This window comes from Phyllopteryx taeniolatus, chromosome 17 (assembly GCF_024500385.1).
Source record: "Phyllopteryx taeniolatus isolate TA_2022b chromosome 17, UOR_Ptae_1.2, whole genome shotgun sequence".
NCBI classification, from domain to species: Eukaryota; Metazoa; Chordata; class Actinopteri; order Syngnathiformes; family Syngnathidae; genus Phyllopteryx; species Phyllopteryx taeniolatus.
Genome location: NC_084518.1, coordinates 11,906,205 through 11,933,024, shown reverse-complemented (window position 1 = coordinate 11,933,024; position 26,820 = coordinate 11,906,205). Strand labels below are relative to the sequence as shown.

The window sequence follows — 26,820 nt, the reverse complement described above, 5'->3', positions numbered from 1 at the left end:
TCCCTGTTGTGTTGCTTGATAAAAGCCCATCTCCAGCAAAACTTCTCATTTTTTGGTTCCTCGGTTCTTGAAGTTTCCAACATGCAGCTATCAGTTCACTGGGTTGTGTGTGCAGCACTTTTGTGTGTCCTAATGGGTAAGTTCAGTATGTGTAACATTTTACAGTGACAAAATCTTGATTGAAAATGTAAACATTCTGACCATTTTGTAGGGAGCAAGTATTGCAATTTGTCAATCTGCATTCAAGTTCATGATAACTCTATTTGCATGTAGGCATACATTTCCTGTGTGGCCTATTAACGTTGTTTTTCATTTTAGGTGGAGAAGTGTGGTGTGATTGTACCGAGGACAATATGCAAATAGAGGGAGGTCATTACACACTGACCAAGGGGCTAAATGCAAGCAGCATGCTGGTCTACCACTGTCCTGAGGGTTTCTATCCTTATCCCTCCAAAATGCGTGTTTGCCAGCTCAGTGGCAGATGGAGCAAAGGGCCCATAAGCTCTCAACTTCAAACATGCAGGAGTAAGTGATGCTTTTCGCCCCTTGCCTTGCCCCATGAGAAATCCAATTCCATGTTCCAATTTTTTTAGTGGTTGAGTGCCCGAATCCCTTTGTGCTGATGCACGGCAGCGTCATACCTCCGCAGGAGAAATACTTTGTAGACAACGAGACCGAGTATGAGTGCTACTCCGGCTACACGATGCGAGGCTCAGCCAGGCGGGTCTGCTTACCAAACGGCAAGTGGAGTGGCTCCACTCCCATCTGCAGTCGTGACTGTGAGTCCGCTCTTAAGCTATCTTTTTAATCTTTTTTACCACAGTGGAACCTCTAAAGTGGTACAATTCAACCAAAATTTGTTGGACAAAGATGTCTCAAACACAAGTGATGTCAGTTGTGACATCAGTATTTTTGTGTGTGTACGAACCACAAAAGGGTACCAGTGATGGCAAGTGTTATGATAACAGTAGAACCAGAAATTGAATTTAAGACATAGGTAGGGTTCTGGCTTCTCAATACAACACTAGCAATACAATGACTCAATTACACATGCAAATTTTATCATCCCAAGCACATGCTAATGTTAATAACATGTAAATAAAAGAGGAATAGCTAATGACTACCATGAAAATGAGCGGAGAAGCTTGACAAAAATCATGTTGTTTGTCTGTTTCAACTTAAAAAATGTTGGCTATCCATTTCTTAAACAGTAAATTCTGATGAAGCAACCACACAGATCAATATGTGTTCTTATGCTGCTTGCTAAACGAAAGATACACCGTTTCTCCCGCCTATTTGCAGCATTTGCAAATATGTTTTTATTTTTTGGAATCAATCCTCCATTATTCCCTGAAAAACCTGCCTATTTTCTGTGCTCTCTGAAATGCCACAAGATGGCGGCAAAAGCCCTGTCTTGGTGCCAAGGAACTATGGTGAAAGGACACATCTAGACTGAGAAACATCCATCCATTTTCAACACGGCTTATCCTGGTTAGGGTCGCAGGACGCTGGAGCCTATCCCAGCTGACTTCGGGCGAAAGGCGGACTACACCCTGAACTGGTCACCAGTCAGTCGCAGGGCACATATAGACACGGACAACCATTCACACTCACATTCACAACGTCACTGAGTGGGAACTGAACCCACGCTGCCTGCACCAAAGTCAGGCGAGTGTACCACTACACCATCAGTGACAGACTGAGAAACAATCATAACAATCATAACAATTTTTTTTGAGGGGGAGGCGGCGTCAATTACTTGCAGTTTTTTGTTATTTGCACTCGGTCCCTGTCGCCCGCGAATAGCTGTATTATACCATCCATCCATCCATTTTCTGAGCCGCTTCTCCTCACTAGGATCGCGGGCGTGCTGGAGCCTATCCCAGCTGTCATCGGGCAGGAGGCAGGGTACACCCTGAACTGGTTGCCAGCCAATCACAGGGCACATACAAACAAACAACCAACCATTCGCACTCACATTCACACCTACGGGCAATTTAGAGTCTCCAATTAATGCATGTTTTTGGGATGTGGGAGGAAACCGGAGTGCCCGGAGAAAACCCACGCAGGCACGGGGAGAACATGCAAACTCCACACAGGCGGGACCGGGGATTGAACCCGGGTCCTCAGAACTGTCAGGCTGACGCTCTAACCAGTCGGTCACCGTGCCGCCTGTATTATACCAGTGATTCTCAAACCGTGGTGCTACTAGTTGTACATGGGCTCCCTCTAGTGGTACGTGAAGAATTACTGCCTGACAAGTGCATTCAGTTGTATTTAACTTTTTGGGTACAATACATTTGTATTTAATCTTTAGAACCATTTTATTATTTTATTTAGGTTAAAATTTCATTCAACTTTTATGGGCAATGCAGTTCAATTGAAGATGCTTTTTGCAGTAGTTCTTTTGTATTTTCTTATATTTAAGCGCAGTGTTAATATTCATATATGTATATTGTTACCGTGGCTCACAATAATATTAAACATTCTTTTAGGAATAAAAGGCCTGTCTCATTTTTTCCCATGAATACATTTTTGTTTTAATTGAACAATCGCTTAAAGTTTTTTATGAACACTAGGTCTACTATGCTACTGTATTTTAATGTTGGTCATGATGGTGGTATTTGAAGTGCATTGTATTTTTCAGGTAGTACTTGGTGTAAAAGGTTTGAGAACCACTGTGTTATACTACTCTATACATTACTGTATACTGTGCAAGTCTTTATGTCCAGCAATATCTATAGAACACCACTGGGCGACTAGTAGTTTTACTTTATTTTAGTTTTTTCTATACAGGTGTTGACTTGTAAAATTGCTTGTACAGTTTTTGTGGTGACAAATTCCTTCAAATCAATACTGCAAATGGGCATTGGAATTAGAACAACTAGCAAGTCAAACAGGGTCACAGATTGTGTTCAACTTTAGCAGTTCCACCGTGTCAGGTTTACTGTTCTGATTTTTTAAAATATTTTTTGACTTGGCACATTTTACCTTATCACAGCAGGAAGCGATTGTGCTGATCCCGGGATCCCAGCCGGTGCTATAAGAACCGGGAATTCATTTGGACTAGATGACAAAGTGAAATACAGCTGCACTGGCAATCTGTTTCTGGTTGGCTCCAGTGAGCGAGTGTGCCTGGAGAACGGGCAGTGGACTGGCACGGAACCAGCTTGCTACAGTAAGCCACAGACATGCTTATTTGACTCATTTAGGGGCTCAAAAGAAATCTGCATTTCAGGAAATTGAGAGGAGAGAGATTTTTTTAAATTTTCCCTTTTAAAATTGTTAAATATTTTTCAAATTGACTATATTTAAAATCATACCATTTAATTGATGTAACGATATATTTACTAGCCCCCAATTACACAATAGTGTACATTCTGAGAAACCCAGGGTCAACAGTAGCATCAGAAAGAGGTCATAGGCACCAAGTTGCTTCCGGATACAGTGATTCATTAGCTCGTTAGATGACTAATACCCTGTGTACAAAATACCTTGTGTTGGTCCTCCAAACATGCCAAATATTTGTGTTCTTTCTTTTTCTTTTTCTGAAATGATACAGTATCCTTTATTTTGTAATCAACAATACCAGATGATGAAAACCAGTAGGAACCAATTGGAGGATAATGTTTAGCTATAATTTATAATCACTACAATTTGGTGTCTTTACCTCCTCAGACGGATACACATATGATACCCCACTGGAAGTTTCAGAAGCCTTTGGCAGCGCAATTAAAGGCAGCCTTACCACTTTGGAACCCACAGGTGATTCTAATGATGCCTAATAATGCATTTATCTCAATAAAATGGAAAGCTGTGGTATTTAAATTACACCATGATTATGGTCGGTGCATGGTTAAAATTTCATTTGTGTTGAAACTTTGATACTAAACTGTATTAACTCTTTAACTCACGTAACTCTTTTTAACCGTTCAGACGACACACAGGAGGGCAGAAAAATCCGGATTTCGAAATCGGGAACGCTCAACATTTACATTGGTGTGGATATTTCTGAGAGTATTGAAGAAAGATACTTCAATGACGCCAGAGATACTGTAACTAAACTTATCACCAAGGTAACAACAAAAAATAACTTTTTTTTCTTGATTACAATAAGTGAAAAATCAGGTTTCAATGAGCATAATAAAAGAGTTTACAGATTGACAATTGTAATTGCTCTCTCTATGATGCCTACAACCGGCCTCTCTTTGTATATGCTGAACTTGAGGAGTCAGCAAATGTGATGCTGCTTTAAGAGATGCAAGTCAGATTGTGGCTGTTTTGCTGATTGTTGTTTAAATAGGGAGCTTCTGCTGATGGCCACCAGCCACAAATATGCTGACTTACAAAAATACCTTAGTGATTTAGTGGGTGGCATATTTAATCAATTAGTCGACATTCTGAAAAATCAAAACACACGTTTGATGTTGTATTAGGCTTGGCAGATCATCAGCCGCATCAATTTCACATCATTTCCTTTGGCTTTGTTTCTGAAGTTGAATTTTGAGATGCAGAACTGAATGGGCAAAATAAGCAACTGAAATGATTATTTTAATTGAAAACAGTGCACCAACAGAACCAGCAGATGACGCGTGGGATTTTTTTCTCAGTTCATTTGTAAACTTGTCTCATTATATTCGTTTTGAATAATTCTCTTATTGTGGCTCTACCTGCCGATTCGCCATCTGTGGAAAAGTTAGAAAGTGAAGTTATCAAAGAAAGAGCATAAAGTTGCTGTCCAACAAAAATCATGCATTTGCATTTTTGTTTCTTTTAGTAGCAACACAAACAAGCAACATTTTGACATTCTGTACATGCTTTTTGTTGTGCATTAGCATGACTAGGATGGGTAATAGCTAAAAGATGGTGAAAGACACATATCCCTAACTTGAATTTTAACATTCAAAAGTTAAGTTTGATTATCCAGAATTGACATTAATTTGGAGATATTAACGTCTTTCTGACAAGTTGTAATTACATTGAATAGTTTGAATTTTCATTGAAGATATCCATCCATCCATTTTCTTTACCGGTTATCCACATTCGGGTCGCGGGCTGCAGGCGCCTATCCCAGCTATCTTCCGGCGGGAGGCGGGGTACGGTACATCCATCCATCCATCCATTCTCTACCGCTTATCCGGGTCGGGTCGCGGGGGCAGTAGCTTCAGCAGGGACGCCCAGACTACCCTCTCCCCAGCCACTTCATCCAGCTCTTCCGGGGGGATCCCGAGGCGTTCCCAGGCCAGCCGAAGGATGTAGTCTCTCCAGCGCGTCCTGGGTCGTCCCCGGGGTCTCCTCCCGGTGGGACATGCCCGGAACACCTCACCAGGGAGGCGTCCGGGAGGCATCCGAATCAGATGCCCCAGCCACCTCATCTGGCTCCTCTCAATGCGGAGGAGTAGCGGCTCTACTCTGAGATCCTCTCGGATGACCGAGCTTCTCACCCTATCTCTAAGGGAGAGCCCGGACACCCTGCGGAGGAAACTCATTTCGGCCGCTTGTATCCGGGATCTTGTTCTTTCGGTCACGACCCACAGCTCATGACCATAGGTGAGGGTAGGAACGAAGATCGACCGGTAAATTGAGAGCTTCGCCTTTCGGCTTAGCTCTTTCTTTACCACAACGGACCGATACAAAGTCCGCATCACTGCAGACGCTGCACCGATCCGCCTGTCGATCTCCCGTTCCATTCTTCCCTCACTCGTGAACAAGACCCCAAGATACTTGAATTCCTCCACTTGGGGCAGGATCTCATCCCCGACCTGGAGATGGCATGCCACCCTTTCCCGACTGAGGACCATGGTCTCAGATTTGGAGGTGCTGATTCTCATCCCAGCCGCTTCACACTCGGCTGCGAACTGCTCCAATGAGAGTTGGAGGTCACGGCTTGATGAAGCCAACAGAACCACATCATCTGCAAAAAGCAGAGATGCAATACTGAGGCCACCAAACCGGACCCCCTCTACGCCTCGGCTGCGCCTAGAAATTCTGTCCATAAAAGTTATGAACAGAATCGGCGACAAAGGGCAGCCTTGGCGGAGTCCAACCCTCACCGGGAACGAGTTCGACTTACTGCCGGATATGCGGACTAAACTCTGACTCCGGTCATACAGGGACCGAACAGCCCGTATCAGGGGGTTCGGTACCCCATACTCCCGAAGCACTCTCCACAGGACTCCCCGAGGGACACGGTCGAACGCCTTCTCCAAGTCCACAAAACACATGTAGACTGGTTGGGCGAACTCCCATGCACCCTCGAGGACCCTGCCGAGGGTGTAGAGCTGGTCCACTGTTCCACGGCCAGGACGAAAACCACACTGCTCCTCCTGAATCTGAGATTCGACTTCCCGACGGACCCTCCTCTCCAGCACCCCTGAATAGACCTTACCAGGGAGGCTGAGCAGTGTGATCCCCCTGTAGTTGGAACACACCCTCCGGTCCCCCTTCTTAAAAAGGGGGACCACCACCCCAGTCTGCCAATCCAGAGGCACTGTCCCCGATGTCCACGCGATGTTGCAGAGGCGTGTCAACCAGGACAGCCCCACAACATCCAGAGCCTTTAGGAACTCCGGGCGAATCTCATCCACCCCCGGGGCCCTGCCACCGAGGAGCTTTTTAACTACCTCGGTGACCTCAAACCCAGAGATAGGAGAGCCCGCCTCAGAGAACCCACACTCTGCTTCCCCATGGGAAGGCGTGTCGGTGGAATTGAGGAGGTCTTGGAAGTATTCTCCCCACCGACTCACAACGTCCCGAGTCGAGGTCAGCAGCGCCCCATCCCCACTATACACAGTGTTGGTGGTGCACTGCTTTCCTCTCCTGAGACGTCGGATGGTGGACCAGAATTTCCTCGAAGCCGTCCGGAAGTCTTTCTCCATGGCCTCACCGAACTCCTCCCATGCCCGGGTTTTTGCTTCAGCGACCACCAGAGCTGCATTCCGCTTGGCCAGCCGGTACCCATCAGCTGCCTCAGGAGTCCCACAGGCCAAAAAGGCCCGATAGGACTCCTTCTTCAGCTTGACGGCATCCCTCACCGTTGGTGTCCACCAACGGGTTCGGGGATTGCCGCCACGACAGGCACCGACCACCTTACGGCCACAGCTCCGGTCGGCCGCCTCAGCAATGGAGGCGCGGAACATGGTCCACTCGGACTCGATGTCCCCCGCCTCCCCCGGAACATGAGCAAAGTTCTGTCGGAGGTGGGAGTTGAAACTCCTTCTGACAGGGGATTCTGCCAGACGTTCCCAGCAGACCCTCACAATACGTTTGGGCCTGCCACGTCGGACCGGCATCTTCCCCCACCATCGGAGCCAACTCACCACCAGGTGGTGATCAGTTGACAGCTCCGCCCCTCTCTTCACCCGAGTGTCCAAGACATGCGGCCGCAAGTCCGATGACACGACCACAAAGTCGATCATCGAACTGCGACCTAGGGTGTCCTGGTGCCAAGTGCACGTGTGGACACCCTTATGCTTGAACATGGTGTTCGTTATGGACAATCCGTGACGAGCACAGAAGTCCAATAACAGAACACCGCTCGGGTTCTGATCGGGGGGGGCCGTTCCTCCCAATCGCGCCCTTCCAGGTCTCACTGTCATTGCCCACGTGAGCATTGAAGTCCCCCAACAGAACAATGGAGTCCCCAGCGGGAGCGCTCTCCAGCACCCCCTCCAAGGACTCCAAAAAGGGTGGGTACTCTGAACTGCTGTTTGGTGCATAGGCACAAACAACAGTCAGGACCCGTCCCCCCACCCGAAGGCGGAGGGAGGCTACCCTCTCGTCCACCGGGGTGAACCCCAACGTACAGGCGCCGAGCCGGGGGGCAATAAGTATACCCACACCTGCTCGGCGCCTCTCACCATGGGCAACTCCAGAGTGGAAGAGAGTCCAACCCCTCTCGAGAGGACTGGTACCAGAGCCCCAGGTGTGTGTGGAGGCGAGTCCGACTATATCGAGTCGGAACTTCTCGACCTCACACACCAGCTCGGGCTCCTTCCCTGCCAGAGAGGTGACATTCCACGTCCCTAGAGCCAGCTTCTGTAGCCGGGGATCGGATCGCCAAGGTCCCCGCCTTCGGCCACCGCCCAGCTCACACTGCACCCGACCCCTATGGCCCCTCCCACAGGTGGTGAGCCCATGGGAAGGGGGACCCACGTTACCCTTTCGGGCTGTGCCCGGCCGGACCCCATGGGTGCAGGCCCGGCCACCAGGCGCTCGCCTTCGAGCCCCACCACCAGGCCTGGCTCCAGCGGGGGGCCCCGGTGGCCCGCGTCCGGGCAAGGGAAAACGAAGTCCATTGTTTGTCGTCATCATTAGGGGTCTTTGAGCCGTGCTTTGTCTGGTCCCTCACCTAGGACCTGTTTGTCATGGGTGACCCTGCCAGGGGCATAAAGCCCCAGACAACTTAGCTCCTAGGATCACTGGGACACACAAACCCCTCCACCACGACAAGGTGACGGCTCAAGGAGGGGGGGGTACGGTACACCCTGATCTATTTCAGTTTTGACTCTTTTTACAGAGATCTACAATGTGATTTTGCCTTGTTAAAAGTTACTTCAGGATATCTGAGAAGGCACGTAGATATCTTGAATTCAGTCAAAATGTCAAAATGAAGTCGAGCTTCAGATATCTACAGTTCAGTTGTCAGATATCAGTATAGCAGATATGTGTAACTAAACTGTAGATACAGTATCGGTGATGAGAAACCCCAAACACATAAATAGCAAAAGACACTGCAAATATCTGAAAAGACAATTGTGGCTATAGTAAGAATGAAGGTAGGGATATCTTAAATGTTCTTTATGATGAGGCAAAACTAAATTACATATATCTGTTACAAATATGCAGTCTAGCTGTTGGATGTTAAAAGCGCTTGCTGTAGAGTTTTGTATTTGCAGATATTAGAAAAGTCATCTCACACAGCAGTTAGATAGCTACAGTAAAGCCGTGTACAGTAATAATGTACAGTATGTTGGGTGTGAAGCAGTTAAGTGTCTGGCACACTTTCAGGAGCACATTTTGGCTCACTGTCCACATAACGTGCACAAACAGGATCTCATCCTATTTGGTTGTTGGGGCAGCGTCCCATTACAAGTGCATTTCATTATGAATTACTCTTTGCATCATAATCCTGACTGATGCTGCTTGGCCTGAGTCCCTTGGCATGTTTTCAGTGCACCCGGCAGGATATTACTTTTGCTGATAAATGGCTCATTTACAAAATAACACGCATAAGCAATTAATGAGGATGAGGAACATTTTGCAGCAATTTGCATGTGCTTGTCTGCTTATTACAAAACTTAATTGGTGCCTTTTTTCCCCCGCCACACAGATTTCATCTTTTCCTATTTCTCCAAACTATGAGGTTGTATTTTTCTCCTCGGCTGTATATGAAGTTGTCAACATTCTGGATTTTGTGGATGGCAAGGTCCAACTGAACGTCTTGAAAAGGGAATTAGAAAACTTTAAAATAGAAAGTGAGTACCCAACCGATTAGACCTATTCCTGGAAATGCTGTTACATTCAACCACTACTTCATCTTGGTTTTGAGGTTGTACTCACTGTGTTCGTTGTTCCCCACTCAAAGACAGAAACACAGCCGGAACTGATCTGAACCTGGTCTTCATGACCTTCTTGGAGCGCATGGCGCTTATAAAACAGCAAATAGGGGAAGAGGCCTTTAAGGAGCACCGTCACGTCATCATTCTTTTTACAGACGGTAACTTCAATCACATCTGAAATGATTTTCAATGTGTACACACTATTAAGTGCAATTTAATGGGCACAAAACTTAGCATTTGACTATTTCACTGTGGTGTAGTATCTAAAATCAGTCTCATTGAGACATAATTGTTCTTTGTTGATCATTTCTTCAGTAGAAACATATTTTTGGATAACTTTCTTTTTTTGTGAAAAATAATTTTCTGTTCTGTCATTTCAAACCGCTAACTGCTTTGAAATTGTAGCAAAATAGAGCATTTGCCAGCCACCATCTTGGTGGATGGAGTTCATCACTACCATTGTTTGTTCAAAGAACTTGACAGTCTAACATAGTCTAAAAACAGAGCCTAACATAATACAGTAGTGCTTAAATTAAAATGACTAGTGATCCAATACGCTCCTCATTAACAAATAGAGCTAAAAAGGCAAGCAGATATTGGCATACATCAAAACTCGGACAACAATTGCTTGTGGGCTATATACAGCATTGAAAGCATTTCATCCAGTTAACCCACAAGTACTCATAATATACACTACAGTACTCGCAAAAGTTTTGGGATACTTTTGGGTAAGAATTTCAGGGTGAAGTTAAGATGTGTTATTTGTTCAAATCTTTGCACCAAAGGGATGAAGTGCTTTAGTTTTTGATTCACGCAGTTGTTTTTTTGATTGCAGGTGCTTACAACATGGGTGGTTCACCTGAGTCTACAGTGGAAAAAATAAAGAACATGGTATACATGGACCCAAATTATAGGCAGAAAGAGCCAGTGAGAGCAGAATATTTGGGTGAGTTGACGTGAGCTCGAATGAAATTGAGTCCAGTCCAGGTGAATTTGCTGCTATTTATTTTCCATCTTGTCTTTCAGACATTTACATTTTCGCCATCGGGGCGGAGCTCTTTGACGACGACTTGAAGCCTCTTGTCGTGGGGACGGGCGGCATGCATTACTTCAGGATGAAGGACATAAAAAAATTACAAAAGACATTTGATGAAATCATTGGTGGGTTTTGCATTTATTCTTTATGTATTTTGCTTGCACAGCTCTGAGCCAAGTGTTCATCTTAAATTGATTCCGGGGAGATATACACAAGATAATAACATGATGACAAAACATCCTTCTCTTGTTTCCTGATGTTCTTAAAAGCAGGCTCTCCTTTCGTGAAAGTGTCAGTATTTCTTCCTACAGTGTTGGGGCAAGAAGCTCAAGTATCACTATAACATTTTGCACTATAGATTTTATTTCACTGCCATTTACACACCATTACAATACATACTTTGCTGAACTCAGTAAGACAATTCAAGGGCAAAACTAATATGTGAGCATCAACACCTCATGAGAATATCAAGCACATTTTTCTTTGCATTTAGTATAACAACAATATTGAGAACTCACTAATTCATAACGAGAACAATTTTTACATTGGAGAGCTTTGCCAAATGTTTTTTGTTCCTGAAAGGCCACAGCAGTTGTGGGCTCAGAGGCTAAGCTAAGAACCTCGGGTGAACAAGCCTGCGGTTTTTGACAGATAGCACGGATGAAAAATAAACAAAAATAAAAAGTCCTAGATAACTACAACAATAAAAATGTTCCACACTGCAGTACCTTTTTTTGTAGGGGAAAAATATAAATCCCTTAAAATGGTTGTATAACAGTATATGAGACACATAGTCAAAATTTCCATACCATATAATTGCATTTATAACAATGATATCCAAGTTTAAAAAGTTTGTAATCATTTTCATTATCCTTTTTGCCAGTTTTCTTTGGGAAATCACGTCATTTTCCTTAGTTAGGTGTTTAACGTAAATTTGGGTTTAAATCAAAAAGTTACCAAATAGGGTTGGGTTATGTAGTTATTAAAAGTTAATCACAATACTGTGTTACATTTAAACTGGACCATTTTACAACAATATGAGCATCACTACGACATGTTGCTACAAAACATTTTTTTCTATTTAATACAGACTGATATGTTTTTCCTTCACTTTCAGATGAGGATGAAGTCAAAGGCTTATGTGGGCTTCACAAGGATTATGACACCACCGAGAAAAGAGAAAACTATCCATGGGCGGCGCTAATTGTTGTCCAGGTCAAAAATAAGGACTATTTCAGTTTTAATGATTTCCCCCCATTTGCAAGCCATGGTGCCTTTGTGGACTAAATCTAATTTGTGTCTGACTGACTCTTTAAGAACGAGGGTAAAGTCATGAAGTGTATGGGCTCTCTGGTGACCCCCATGTTTGTCTTGACTGCCGCTCACTGCTTCAAGTTTGAAGATCTGCCCAAACACGTCACGGTCGACATCGACGACGGACAAGGCAGATGTAAGATGACGCTGATTGATCCTCCATCATTCGCATTGGATTCGAAAAGGCTTGTTTGGATCTATATTGTTGCCCCCATATCGCGGTTCACCTACTCCAATGCCTCTATATCAGATATTTTTGCATTTAAGGAAATTTGTGTCGTGGAACTTGCTAGAGCTACAGAGTATTGTTGTTGTTGCTGTTGTTTTATGGCATTCAGTGTACTTGATTACACACTTGCCCCTCTTTCTTTCTCTCTCTCTCTGACAGCAAAAAGAGTTAAGAATTTCTTTTTACACTCAAAGTTCAACATTAGCGCTAAAGTGAACGAGGGTGTGAAGGAGTTCTACGACTATGACGTGGCTCTCATCCAACTTTCCGAATTTGTGAAAATCTCCACTCTGGTCAGGTATGACCATTCAATAATGAATAATAATAATAATAATTTAAAAAAAAAATTTGTGATACTGTGCTCGCAACATTGTCTTCTCTCCTTGTTTAGACCCATTTGCATACCCTGCACCCAGGAGACCAGTGATGCTCTAAAACTGGTTGGTGAATCCACCTGCGCAGAACAAGGTAACTAAATACTAAAGTATGACTAGCCTATGCAGTAAACTGTTTAAAATATGCATTTTTGATTTGTTGTTTGTTGGCCAGTCAGTAAAACTACAATGTTTATGGTTTACCTTTAAAAAGAGTGTTCTGTCATAATTAAAATACTAATTTAACAAGTAATAAACTTCATGATGAAAGTTGTTGTGACCATCAGTTGGCAATGTACTCAGGTGTAATACAAGTTAATAATTTAGGAACATGATTAAGTGATCAAAAATCCTCTTTATAGAAAAAGTATTGGGATATTTCATATTATTTTAGTCATTTCAAAGTGTGGTATAAGTACCATTACTGGTATACTGGTTCGTTCTAGTCGTATACGAAATAACCAATACCCAGTTTAACTTGTATTTAACTTTTTAGTTCAACACATTTTCATTGAATCAGGTTTTTCTGGTATTTTCCTATACTTAAATGCAATGTTAATGTTCAAACTGTGCCTAATGTTACAGTGAATACAATGATATTAAATATACTTTTTAGGAATAAAACATGTTCCTTGTTTTTGACGAATACTTGGGCCTACTATGCTACTGTATGTTAATGTTGGTCATGATGGTGGGCCGTGGAGGGCTAAGAATTCTTTAGTTGGTGCTTGATGTCAAAGGTTTGACAGCCACTTTCATATAACACATTGTACATATATTGTCACAAAATCACTGCTGATGAAAAGTTGATTTTAAATTTGTGAAGTTTTACACATTCTTCACTAGTAAAAAACAAACAAACAAAAACATCAGGAGAAACCTGATATATAAAAATAGCAATTTCTGGGGGAATCAAATGTTCAAACTGGATTATTTTATTTTACCTTATTTTACTAGCTTTTGAAGCAAAAGCTTTGTAAAAAAGGTCAAGTTACTATCCAATACATTCCATTAAGATAGGGGATATAATGTGAAATGTGAAAATTGCTACATTTTGCCATGAAAAAAAGTGAGTGGTTAGTGTGGTGGCAGATTTCAATCTAAAAGATATGTATATTTTCTCCTAATTACATTGTCTTTTATACAATATCCTTAAAACAGGCACGCTTAATTGGTTGTATGTTTGTGGTCTGTAACTATAGAGCAGCTCCTGTTAAAGAATATGGAGAAACTTACTTTCCTGACACGCAGCAGAGCAAAATGGGTGGATGAAAAACACGTCCATGCTAAACTTGGCGATAAGGTGAGTTGTAAACAAATTTAGCCACTTTTCCCCTCCCCAAAGTTCCTTTTGACCTTCCCATTATGTGACGCAGAGGGATGAATGTATCAAACATGCATTGGACGCAGCAGGCATCACAACAACCAAACCAGAGGTTCCTGTGACTGAAAACTTCCTGTGCACTGGTGGTCAGACTCCCTTCAGAGATCACATAGCGTGTACAGGTAAGTGTATTTGATGGCTTTCTCATTGTTACTGAGCATTTGGGGCCTCTATTTTCCACTGAGGAATCTCATTTGGGGCAGGTGATTCTGGAGGAGCTGTGTTCAAAAACTATGAGCATCGCACAGTGCAGGTGAGCCTTCCTGTCTCTTTCTTTCCTCACAAATGAGCCAAATACGAATGTAAAGCGGACCCAGAAAGGTTACAATTAGCAAACTGTTGCCCGGATTTTCAGGTAAAATATGCTTAGGTTACATTCCCAAGTTATCAAAACAGGTATTGTATGGAATGGAAAATAACATTTACTTAATTTACTTTTGTACTGAAGTTTATTTCACAGTCTGAAAAGTATCTGTACTGTATTTCTTCCAAAGTACAGAGTGAGTTTTTGCTAGCTCTGCTGTGCAGTAAATGAAAGAGGTTCCACTATAAGTAAAAACACAGCTGGTAAAGTGTAGATGTCAAAAATGGACAAATTTGTTCTTTTTTTTTTTTTTTTTTTTCCAGATTGGAATTGTCAGCTGGGGAAGCCAAAATCTGTGCAAGGGTGGCGGTGTAGTCGACTCACAGGAGAACTCCCGAGATTTCCACATCAATGTCTACAGGGTTGTACCTTTCCTCAAATCTATCCTTGGAAACAACAACCAGGATGATTATGCACCATTGGAGTTCTTGAAGAACTAAATGCTTAATCTATCGAGAGTCATCTCAACAATGCTGTTATTTGACCATGTATGAAGTGAAAGATGTTGTTTGAATATGATATAAAAAGCATCATGAGATCCTTAATTAATCAACCTCAAGTGTTTAAGCAGCACGTTTCTGTAGAATGTGCAGATGACACTAATATGAATTGTAGATAGCTGATCTGATGTTTTAATTGTATTTTGGACTTGTTGGTCTTTGTTTAATCCGGAATATGTAAAACCTACTTCCACATTCAGCAAAACAGGTTGATGCGATTCCTCCCGGCTCGGGTGAATGATGAATGAGACTGTGACAAAGGAGCCGTAGGAATTTAAAAGTCCAAGATGTCACCACAGAGCCACCACGATGACAATATCCGATGTTTAGGCTTCGTCCGTGTTTACATATATTATATTTGTATAAATAAAAGATACATATGTACTGAATTTTTGTCCAAAGACAGAAAACATAAAGAATACAAAATTTTAGCAAGTTCGGCTTCAACCAATCGTGTCATCGATCCTAGTTATGCTCATTAGCACAGTATACACAGGAAGTCTGCAAATCTGTTTTCCGGGTTTGGTCATGTGATGTTCCGCACACAGCAGATTTAGATTTTTTTAGTTGAAACATGGCTGTTTACCTAATTGGTTTCACCTAGTGTCGTTAGCCGATCAGCTCCTTCCCTGCTGTTCTCCATCCTCTCAACCAATCAGCTCACTGCTTGTTGTGAGTTTGTCACTGCTGCCCAGCTGTGTCTCGTCAGTGTAATTTGGTTTGTCATGTTTAGTTCTTAAAAAAAAAAAAAAAAAAATCCATCCATTTTCCTTACTGCTTATGAGGATAAGCAGGCGTGCTGGCGCAGGCGTGCTGGAGCCTATCCCAGCTGACTCTGGACGAGAGGCGGGGTACACCCTGAACTGCTCACCAGCCAACCTCAGGGCACACATAGACATACAACTATTCACGCCTACGTGCAATTTAGAGTTTTCAATTAACCTACCATGATTGTTTTGTGGGAGGAAACCGGAGTAACCGGAGAAAACTCATGCGGGAACGAGAGGAACGTGCAAACTCCACACAGGCAAGGCCGGATTTGGACCCGGGTCCTCAGAACTGTGAGTCGCCCACCGTGCTGCCTGTGTGTGTGTGTGTGTGTGTGTGTGTGTGTGTGTGTGTGTGTATATATATATATATATATCTATAAAGATAAGATAAAATAAAATAATGTTTGGTTCATTCCCATCTCACTTAGCATCTTCTTTTATATAGTTTTTTTTAAAGGTAGAATATTATCTTGTGTAATAAAAATAATTTAGTAGGCTAGCGCAACATGTACTCAACGAACATACTAAACCAAATTGGTGAGTAAACGTACATACCTATGCTGATACAGTTTCCCCTCTTAGCTGTCAAACAAAGATCTTTCAATCCGTTACAAAACATCCATTTTCTATCATGCTTGTCCATATTTAGGTCTTGGGTGATCTGGAACCTATCCCATGCAACAGTCTTTGAGTGAGAGGCAGGTTACACCCTGGACTGGTCGACAGACAAACAACCACTGACACTCACATTCACATCTATGGACAATTTTCAGTGTTCATTGAACCTCACATGCATATTTTTGGAATGTGGAAGGAAGCCGGATTACCTGGAGAAATCCCACGCAAGCACAGTCAGGACATGTAAACTCTACACAGGAAGACCCGAGCTGAGATTAAATCCTAAACCACAAAACTGTAAAACAGACGTCGTAACCACTCGCACAGTTTGCTGCAGTTAAGAGACAACGATACACAACAAAAATATAAATGCAATACTTTAGTTTTTGCTCCCATTTTTCATGAGCTAAATTCAAAGATCTGAGACTTTTCTGTGTCCTGTACAGAAAAGGCCTATTTCTCACAGATATTGTTCACAAATCTATCTCAATCTGTGTCACTGGGCACTTCTCCTTTACCGAGATAATCCGTCCACCTCAAAAGTGTGGCATATTAAGATGCTGATTAGACAGCTGGATTGTTGAACAGGTGTGCCTTAAGGTGTACACAATAAAAGGTCACTAAGGTGGGGAAAAAAAGGAAAGCAGTGACTTGGAGGGACATGAACCAGGAAGCATCAACAACGACGGCAACAGATTCAGAGAATATTTCTCATCCATGACCTTATTGAAGTGATTGTTTTCATATTGTCACGAGCCAGCCTAAAAACCCACAACTTCTGGCGTTAAAATATTCTCTGTCTAATCTGAAAAAACTCTTCCACCCCCCCCCCAGTATTTATCATCAGCTAATTTAGCATTTTTGTTACTCAGTTCATTTTAGCAGAGGTATGGGAACATAACATTTTTATAGCGTGAAAGTCAAATTAATGCTAGCTAGTTTAAACAACAACACACGACATAACATTATATTTTTATTCTCAGTATGAGTATTATCCATCCATCCATTTTCTGAGCCGCTTCTCCTCACTAGGGTCGCGGGCGGCGCAGGATCCTATCCCAGCTGTCATCGGGCAGGAGGCGGGGTACACCCTGAACTGGTTGCCAGCCAATCGCAGGGCACATAGAAACAAACAACCATTCGCACTCACAGTCATGCCTACGGGCAATTTAGAGTCTCCAATTAATGCATGTTTTTGGGATGTGGGAGTAAACCGGAGTGCCCGGAGAAAACCCACGCAGGCACGGGGAGAACATGCAAACTCCACACAGGCGGGGCCGGGGATTGAACCCGGGTCCTCAGAACTGTGAGGCTGACGCTCTAACCAGTCGGCCCACCGTGCCGCCTGAGTATTATGTAATTTCATAAAAGATAAAAATTGTTTTGTGTTGTGCAGAGGTTTGTTGTCGTGGCAAATTATCAAAACAAAGATTTTACATTTGTACCTAATTGTTAAATGGGGGCTTTCACTTTTATAATGCATTTAAGTCAGATTTGTTTCACTTTTACTAAAGTGTAGTAGTTAAATAGGTCATTTTACCAGTTTTTTTTCTTTTTTAAACCCATGTATCTGTACTTCTACTTAAGTATAGACTGTAAGTACTCTTTCAACCGCTGTTAATAAGTATTTGAGATGTCCTACGTCACACGGTGGTCATCATATTCAACAGTTTCCTTAACTATCGGTCGTTTGTCAAACTGCAAACATGAATTAGGGGTGGAGTTACTAAAAGGTTCCATTAAAAAGCTTTTTACGTTTGCTGATGGAGCGTTCCGACTCTCCTTTCGGGTCACTGAGTCGAGGCTTGTTTCCAGCTTGTCTGCTCAGGCCTACGCATTGCGGACACCACGTCTGGTGGCGTGTCAGCTCGCATTATTCAAATCTAATTCAGAGGAAAGTACTTTTGGTTGGCGCTCTGTACAGTTCTGTGTCTCTGTGGTGCAAATCGGCACTACTTGTCATTCGTTGTTGTTGTGTGTGCGTGTGTGTGTGTTTGTGTTTTTACGAGGCCTGCATTGTATTACAAAAGATGCATTGGCAGGTTTATAGCCTTGGATTAATTTATTTGACTTGATCAGCTGACAATTATCCTGTCATGGTTTGCCTCAGTGGAAAAAAAGTACACTTAGAAATTCTCCCTATTGGTTAAATGTCCAACGTGGGGAATTTTCCTGCTGAGTTTCTTTGACACGTGGCACCACCCATCCTCTGTATGCGCACGCGTGTGTGTGTGTGTGTGTGCACGCGCGTTTAACCAGTGATGTACTAGAGCATGCCCACGGGAGCATTCATCTGAATTCTCTTTAACTAATTAGGATGGAGGCAAGAGGAGGTCAGCGGGATGGCCCGGGACAGAGCACGTGAGAGAGGAACAAACGGGAGTCGAAATTGAATGAAAGCTCCTCCTGCTCTCAGATGTTGTAAACAAGAAGTGTTCAGTTACCCAACCCACTTGTCTTCTGCTTTATTGTCCACCTGCTAACCTCAACACGACACCCTCTCATCCATACCCCAAACGGAAATCAATCAAACATAACGGGATTAGCAGCTTGAGCAATTCCACCCCTAGTCCCCATTCCTCGCCAGCCCACACAGCAGATTCCCGATGAAGCATCCTGCTTCCTCAAACTACGGCTGATCTGTCTTTCTACTGCTCCTAAATCAAGCCCATGGGCCATTTTAGAAATTACTCCCATCAGGAAGTGCATACATTCCCTTTTCCTCCATTTGTGCTGAGAAAAGTGCGAGCGTGCATCAATAGCTGCTGATCCTTGTCATTATCAGATTGGCAAGTTTGAGAGGAATGTTCCAAAACTTGTAAAATCTGGCTCATCCCAATGATGGATTGACGTTTGTGAGTTTGGGCTGCAAAATCAACCTAAAAGGAATAGTCTGACAAGTGATTGTAAACCTTCTGTGCAGAAGAAACTACAGGAGAGAAGTGAGCTTTAGCTTTTGTACAGTGTGACATCTGACCCACATCTAATAAAAAGACCTGCTGAGAATACTGTGGGACCCTAAATAAGAGTTGTATAAAGATATAAAATTATTTGACTGTATTGTATTTTACTATTGTGACTGTAGTTTGCACTGGGCAGCAAAGTGCCACACAGATGGCCTCAAAGTCATTAACTTGTCTATAGCTGTGAATGTGTGTTGAGGGATCTACACTACAATCACATTTTGTTTTATTTTAAATTCATTGCGCTGTGTGAAGATTAAATCATAAACACTCCGAATACTGTCCTAACTGTAAGATCATTTACACTAAAACACAATGCGGGATGAACACTGCATAGTGAGGGAACACATTACATAAAAACAAGTCTGATTAAATTATAGCAGATCATTTTCATGTAACACCTTTGTAATGATAATCCCCTAAAGCGCCAGTCATAAAGCCAGGAGTGAAATCTGCCTCGTGTCAGCGTTTACAATGAGAAGCACTTGCGTGATTAGATGTCTCTGCGATCAATGCCGCCTCTTCTGACGATCATTAAGGCTGCTCTTAACATATTACAGCCCCCTCCCTAACACACACTGCCCCCTTCTCATCCTCCCCTCCTTGCTCCTCCTTCCATCACACACACACACACAGACACGCTCACACACAAACACCAGCTTGAAACACACACAAGGGGACCTGACTCTTTCTATCATTTGAAGTACCTGTTTGGACACTTGGAGCGTCCGATCGCTCTTTCAAGTTTTGGCTGATGATGCGCTGATTGTGTGACATACTAAGTAACAAACGTCAAAGTCAGATGCCAGAAGCCATGGACCGGCTCACCATCCTCTGCCACCTCCTGATTTTATGTTTTAATCCATCAGGAGCCACCAGCCACATTACAGGTAACCCTCACACACAAACCATTTCTAGCAGCTTCTACACAAACTCACTTGTGAATTTCTTTTTGGGGCTTCTTCCTGACCGACTCCATGCTGGATATTGGGCTCCTAACATAAAGCGCATGCATCTGAAGCTAGAGGTAAGCAGCCTGGAATGTGTGGATGTGATATACACTTACTAGACACGTCATGGGATGCAAGTGTAATGTATTATTAATCCTGCATTTGCAAAGATAACAGTGTTGTTTCTAATGTTTTGCCCTTCCCATATATCTAAATAAGGTGCAAACTACATTCACAATATGCAACATGTTAACAGCGGACACAATCCATTCTGTGGCGCTGGGTGACTTCTGTGTTGTTATAATTTCAAAGCATTTTTTCCCATAGGAAATACTGTTAGGGGAATTCAATTATTCCTTCTTAAAAACTTTATTAACGCTACACTTGATGTTTTTAGTTAAAAACAAACAAACAAAAAACTATATATTTAAATGTCATACAAGCATAAACAGAAGTTAACTACTGTATGATAAAACTAAATAAAACTCAAAGTACAACTACTCACCCTTCAATGTCTGTTAGATAGGTAACTAATAGTGATGTGTAGTGTATACTAATTGTATACGTGGTAATTGTAAATCTACTGTACTTGATATTTAATTGTAGTGCTAAGGTCACTGATGGTGTACTGGTACATTCGCCTGACTTTGATGCGGGCATCGTGGGTTCAGTTCTGGTGTGCATGCGGGTGCGAATGGTTGTCCGTGTCTATATGTGCCCTGCAACTGACTGGCGACCAGTTCAAGGTGTAGTCCGCCTTTCACCCAAAGTCAGCTGGGATAGATTCCAGTGCCCCGGAACCCTGATTGAGGATAAGTGGTGTTGAGAATGGATGGATTGATGTTGTGCTAAGCAGAACATTTCCTTTGTTGAAGTTACATTTCAAGTTCCACGGTTCTTTTTTTCCCCATCTGTGGTGGCATCATAAAGACACACAGAATCCTTTGGATTCTCAGTGAACTAAAGTTTATGGCAAGTCCAACTAGACCGGATATGTGTTGCAGGTATCGGTAATGTAGTTTGGAAGAAAAATGTTCACCGTTCCAAGACGGTCCGAATAGTATGTGATCGCCACATTTACATGACATTTTATTATATTGTAAATCCACTCGTCATCGGGGATAAGATTAACATTCAAGGTGGATGCACAAGTAATTTATACATTCTGCCATCTAGAGGGTGGGCATTTAATTGTTCTGCCTGTTGCTATATGTCACTGGCAGATAGATGAGCAAAGATACATTATTTGTTGTGAATACACACATCTCTTCCAGCACAGTGGGTGGGAATCACTGCATTTGAGTGTCCAGGTGTATCTAATATTGTGGCCAGCATGAGGGCACGTGAAGGCCTCATACACTTAAAAGGTCAACTGTGTACATGTGTGTACAGGTCAGCGCGTGTGCAAGGCGGGCAACGGCAAGCCGTGTTACAAGCTGGCCTACTTCTCCGAGCTTCGGCGGAGGTTGAATTTCGGGGAGGCCGACCTGGCCTGCCGTCGGGATGGCGGGCAGCTGCTGAGCGTGGAGTCGCCGTCCGAGCAGAAGATCGTCGAGCAGCTCATCACGGATCTGAGGCCGACCGACGGAGACTTCTGGATTGGGCTGCGGCGTAACCATGGAGATGAGGACAGCAGCGGCAGCAGCGACTGCTCATCGCAGTACCGCTGGTTGGATGGCACAAAATCTACATTTCGGTGGGTTATGTTTAGAATAGCCATCCCCCAAACATTTTCTATTTCGCTTGTCCTCATTAGGGTCACGGGTGAGCTGGAGCCTATCCCAGTTAACTTTGGACAAATGGTCAAAATAGTTTATCAATATTTTACCTAGGATACCTTGATGTACCATGTGCAAGTTAACTTCATTGAAAAGTCGAACGACAGCCAGTGGGCAATTTGTATTCCACATCCTATTTTTTTAGCGGCCCATGGCATATACTAAAATTAACAATTGACATGGCTCACATGGTTTGCCTGCATTGAACTAGTGACTTTCTACACTGTGTAGTAGATAGATGGATAATCATAGAATAATACGTTGTTTTTCCCAATTCTTTTCGTGTTAGTGTTGTGAAATGTTTAGCAGTTTTTGTGTCAAAATTCTCACTCCATTGTAAAGCTCAGCTTTATAGATGTCATGTCTGCTCTGCAAATGATGTCCATTGTGGTTAAGACTAAAAACTAGCACTTTGTCTACAAGAACTACGAGACAGAAAAGCAATGATGACATCATGGAACTGCAAGAGGATCATCGTGTCCATTCTGTCCAATCAAGCTGCTCGGATGTCATCCCTATACCGCTCTTAGCATCTAAATAGCGATATAGTCCTCATTTCATTTCTTTTCTAACCACTGTTGACGCACTGCGTCTAATTGAATTGCAATTTTTTGTTTTAAATATACTTCTCAGTATATATATATATCCGGTGATGGTACTACACTACCTCCAAATGACAGCCCCCAAAATGCCCATTGAATAAGATCAATAGCTCTCTCTTAAACAATTACAGTAAAAGCGAACATTATAACCCCCGCGAGAGAAAGATTTATTGCAGGGTCGCATTGGTTTTATCTAAGTGAGCCCAATAAATGGGAACGTATATTTAGTTGAGGTGGTTTTGAGGTAAATGACAGCAGCTGTGTGTGTGCGTATGTGCATGCGTGTGCAGGAACTGGCACTGGGATGAGCCATCATGTGGCTATGAGGTGTGCGTAGTGATGTATCACCAGCCGTCCGCTCCGCCCGGGCTGGGGGGTCTTTACATGTTCCAGTGGAATGACGACAACTGTGAAACCAAGCACAATTTCATCTGCAAATACACAGAAGGTATACCACATGTAATCATTTGAAATATTTCCATGTGCTATCGCACTTGTTTTATTTTTTTTGCTCTCTCCAGACAAGTCAGTTGAAACCTCACCTCCTAACGCCACTCATGCAGGTAAAATGCAAAGATCTGCGTCTTTAAGAAATGAAAATAAATGTTAATATGTAGTCCAATCATCCTTGGTTGGAATAACAGCTCACAGGTGCCAGAAGTTAGTGGACTGCATGCCACGCAGATGTGAAACAGTTATTGGAAAAGTAAAGAAAAATGCAAACAGCCTAATGTTCCCTTTTCTCCAATTTTTGAAAATGAATAACAGATTTATACAGTATTTTTTATATTTTCATTTGGAATAGAATGTACAGTGTGCTCCCAACACATTTGCTGTACATGTACAGGAATAAAAACTATAAGGATTTTGTAGTCTATTAAAAACTATTATGTTTAAACACTATTACGTTCAAACACTGTCATTCTCAACACAACTGTATATATGCATTTTGTCAGACATATTCCCTCCATCTGTGCCTTGGAATCCAAGTGACCACAACGCAAAGAGGAGCACAGGTTAGCGCACCAACTGATAGAAAAAGCCTTCCTTATATTTGCAAGTCCATAAATGTTACATCTAAATGCTAATGTGATGTGATGTATCGCTTTCTCTTAGCCCTGAATGTGATTTACATCATCATTCCCACAATTCCGCTCATTCTGCTGCTGCTGACGGTGATGGGTGTCTGCTGCTTCAAAATGCTCGTCTCACGGTGAGTATCCAATAGGTTTGACCTGTCGGTCAATGACCGGAACCATCTAGAGTGGAGAACGTGCAAGCAGTGCACGCAACATCTTCAACCTTAACTCAAACATCAATATTGTATGATTATCAATCACAGAGCAGATTATCCTCATTCGGCGAGGAAGGTTTGGAAAAACAAGGCGATATGCTGAATTGATGTGTGTTTAATACCCCTACTGACCTCATCATTCCTGACAATGAATATCAATTTTGTTTACCCAAAGAAATAGACAGTGTTTGGACAACACGCTAGCTCTCAAGTGGGGTACACACAGACAATGGCGACTCAGCTGACTTCATCTACCTCTAAATACCACTACTATCAAGTTGCAGTCATATAAACCATAAATAGTATACAAAAGCAAAATGTAACAGTAACCCCGATCCGAGTGTGGTCCGGCCAACCCAAAGACTCTACGACTTTGACGTGAAATGGAACGATAGCCAATAAGGCAGCGATAGGAGTAAGTCATACAGTAAGTACTGTAACTCCCGACTCTTAAGTTTCAAGCAAGTCTTAAGTTACTGCGGTGAAAATCAAGTCACGTCGAGTTCCCACTAAATTTCAAGCAAGTCGAGTAATTATTTGGGTTCTGTACTTGCTTTAGTTAGCTATAGTGAAACATTCACAATCACATTTTTTCAGTGGTCCCAAATTAGTGTCTGTATTATCTAGTACTTTCTCTTCTCAATTAAAACGAATAACCAACAGGAAGCTTAGTTAATGCTTGACTGGCTATCGGTTAGCTTAACTGTGAAATTAATGTGGTTTATAGTGACGGATTAAGTTGGATGTCGTACTTGTTTTGTCCCTTATCTTTGAGTTTGTTGCCATTCTAATTTTAGTTTGGAAGATTTTAGCGAAACCTTAATCCTTGTCTCTAAATTTAATCATCTTCAGAGCTCCCCCCCCCATGATACTACAGGCCGCATCGTAGCATACTGGTGGGTTGCCAGGTTTGCATGCCCTATGGGAAAAATAAGTTATTTAAAAAGAAAACAAATAAAAAATGAACTTGAAAATACAGATTTTCAAATGTAAACAGCCAAGACTAGTCATGAAGTTCAAGTTTAAGTCAAGACAAGTGTCATTAATACCAAGTCAAAGTAAAGTCCCAAAATTGTTCACTGAACTGGCTAAAGTCAAGTGTGTGACAGTACATTTGGTCGGGTTGAGGTTGTATTGTTTTTCATCCGACAGACGGACGAAAGAGCAGAAGTCTGAAGTACCCGGGACAGAGCCCAACATCCGGCCCAGCCCGACCCCAACTGACGTCTACAATGTGATTCGCTCCCAGAAGGACGATGACTTGGTGTCTGGGCGCCCCCACACCAAAAACACGTCCTTTCTGTGCTCGTCCCCTGAGACACCTACGGGGGATTATGACAACCTGGGGGGTCACGACACAGAAAGTGGCTTCGTGACTCTTGCTAGCACCGAGAGTTGCTTCCTCAACTTTGACCTCAACGACCTCAGCTTGGGCCGCCGTGGTACGCGTGACCTCTACAACAGCAGCTTAGGCCGCCCGGCGAAGAGGGACGTCTCCGACGGGAGGCTGGCACGACCTGGGCAGTTTTCCGACCGCAGTCTCGCCCGCCGCACCACTAAGAGCGAGCATTTCGGCGGCGGCGCCTACGGGGACCACGAGTTGTTTGATGACATCATGGCAGCAAAGAGGGAACTCTACGAGCCCAAAGTGACGCCTGGGGCTCATGCGGTCAAGGCGGACTTATATCAGACCTACAGCAACAATGGCAAGGGGGACTCTTACCAAAGCATCCTGGGAACGTACGGAAGCCGCAAACCCGACCAGGCCACACTGGATAGCCACAGAAGTGGTCTGAATCTCGATGGAGGGAGAAAATACTTTTATGAACAACGCTGGCTGGACAGTGAGAAATACTGACGTGTTTGTGAGTGTGTGTGTGCACAGTAAAGTGTGTCTGATGGTGGACATGGGGTGGTAAAAAAGCTGCATGCATGTGGTTTTAAATGATAATGTAAATGACGCAAACCAATTCCATATGCTTGTTATTATAAGCAATACATACATCCATACAATACATTCAGAAAGTATTCACAGTGGTTGACTTTTTGCACATTTTGTAATATCCCTAATCAGGATAAGCGTTATAGAAAATGAACAACTTTTTTTTTTTTTTTTAGATTTTAAAACATTCTAAATCACGTTTCTTTTAATCATAACAAATAAATTTGGGTGCAGTGCAGTACACTGAGTGGTTAGCATATCTGCCTCATGGTCTAGAGTTCCTGGGTTCAAATCTCATCTCAGGCCTTCTTGTGTGGAGTTTGCATATACATACTAAAAGCTACACAAATTGGGGGGGGGAGGAGTAATCAACATCTATCAATATGATCCAGTGCAATTTTAAAACATTACAGAACAGAACAATAAATAAAATTAGTTAAGTGACTACCTCTCTGACAGTGTCAATCAAAAACACCTCTTATATTTTTGTTGCAGGTAACTTTGTTGTAGACATTGAGTAGAAACATGTACTGGGACTTCACACTCGCTCTCCATCAAGAGCTATTAATCTTAACTAGATTCATGAGCAATTTTGACATTTAATTGTTGGAATTTTGTGATTTGATATTGGCATTCTGGATAAGTTTTAATCATTGAACATTGTAGTGTTGCATGCATGGAACACCTGTCACGTGCTTGATGAAGCTTGTTTGCCCTTTATGACAGTAAATCAGACAATGTTATGGAGAATGAACTGAAGCCTCCCTCAAACGTCAGGTTGACATTGTGCACACATAAGAGAATTAGCATGGAGCATTTGGTTGCTGCTAATGTAATATGACTTCTGTGTCCATGGCATTTGCATGACCTGTTGACATGTCACTGATGTGTGCTGTGTAAACTCCAAGTCAAGTGTTTGTTTTTATGTTGTATAATTGTATAACAGCACAGCTGTAAAGCAGGAATTCATTAATGGCTTCTTCGCTTTCCAACTGAATCAATCCATTTTGATTCATAATGCCTGTGAGTGTTGCGATAGCCTATTCATAACGCAGCATGTTACTGACGATTGTTCCACTAGATTGATATTTGTAAAAATGGTAATGTCTACTGTGCTTTGTATGTTTGTTTAGTAAATAAAC

General features: G+C 42.7%; 2 protein-coding genes across 2 annotated transcripts; both read left to right on the top strand.

Annotated features, from left to right (window-relative positions):
* Nucleotides 1-14,814, top strand: LOC133467488 (complement factor B-like). Its single transcript, XM_061752412.1, has 18 exons — nucleotides 1-136; nucleotides 319-525; nucleotides 594-779; nucleotides 3,002-3,178; nucleotides 3,679-3,765; nucleotides 3,937-4,076; nucleotides 9,332-9,476; nucleotides 9,587-9,718; nucleotides 10,396-10,506; nucleotides 10,587-10,721; nucleotides 11,714-11,811; nucleotides 11,914-12,046; nucleotides 12,299-12,437; nucleotides 12,531-12,607; nucleotides 13,716-13,816; nucleotides 13,890-14,019; nucleotides 14,101-14,150; nucleotides 14,525-14,814. Exons 1-18 carry the CDS (start codon nucleotides 82-84, stop codon nucleotides 14,699-14,701), a joined length of 2,280 nt encoding a protein of 759 aa, XP_061608396.1. The 5' UTR covers nucleotides 1-81; the 3' UTR covers nucleotides 14,702-14,814.
* Nucleotides 14,815-19,844: 5,030 nt separating this feature from the next.
* Nucleotides 19,845-26,790, top strand: layna (layilin a). The gene is made up of 8 exons (XM_061752196.1): nucleotides 19,845-20,002; nucleotides 20,119-20,139; nucleotides 21,455-21,758; nucleotides 22,733-22,890; nucleotides 22,964-23,005; nucleotides 23,399-23,458; nucleotides 23,559-23,655; nucleotides 24,889-26,790. Exons 1-8 carry the CDS (start codon nucleotides 19,915-19,917, stop codon nucleotides 25,592-25,594), a joined length of 1,476 nt encoding a protein of 491 aa, XP_061608180.1. The 5' UTR covers nucleotides 19,845-19,914; the 3' UTR covers nucleotides 25,595-26,790.
* The last annotated feature ends 30 nt before the right edge of the window (nucleotides 26,791-26,820 follow it).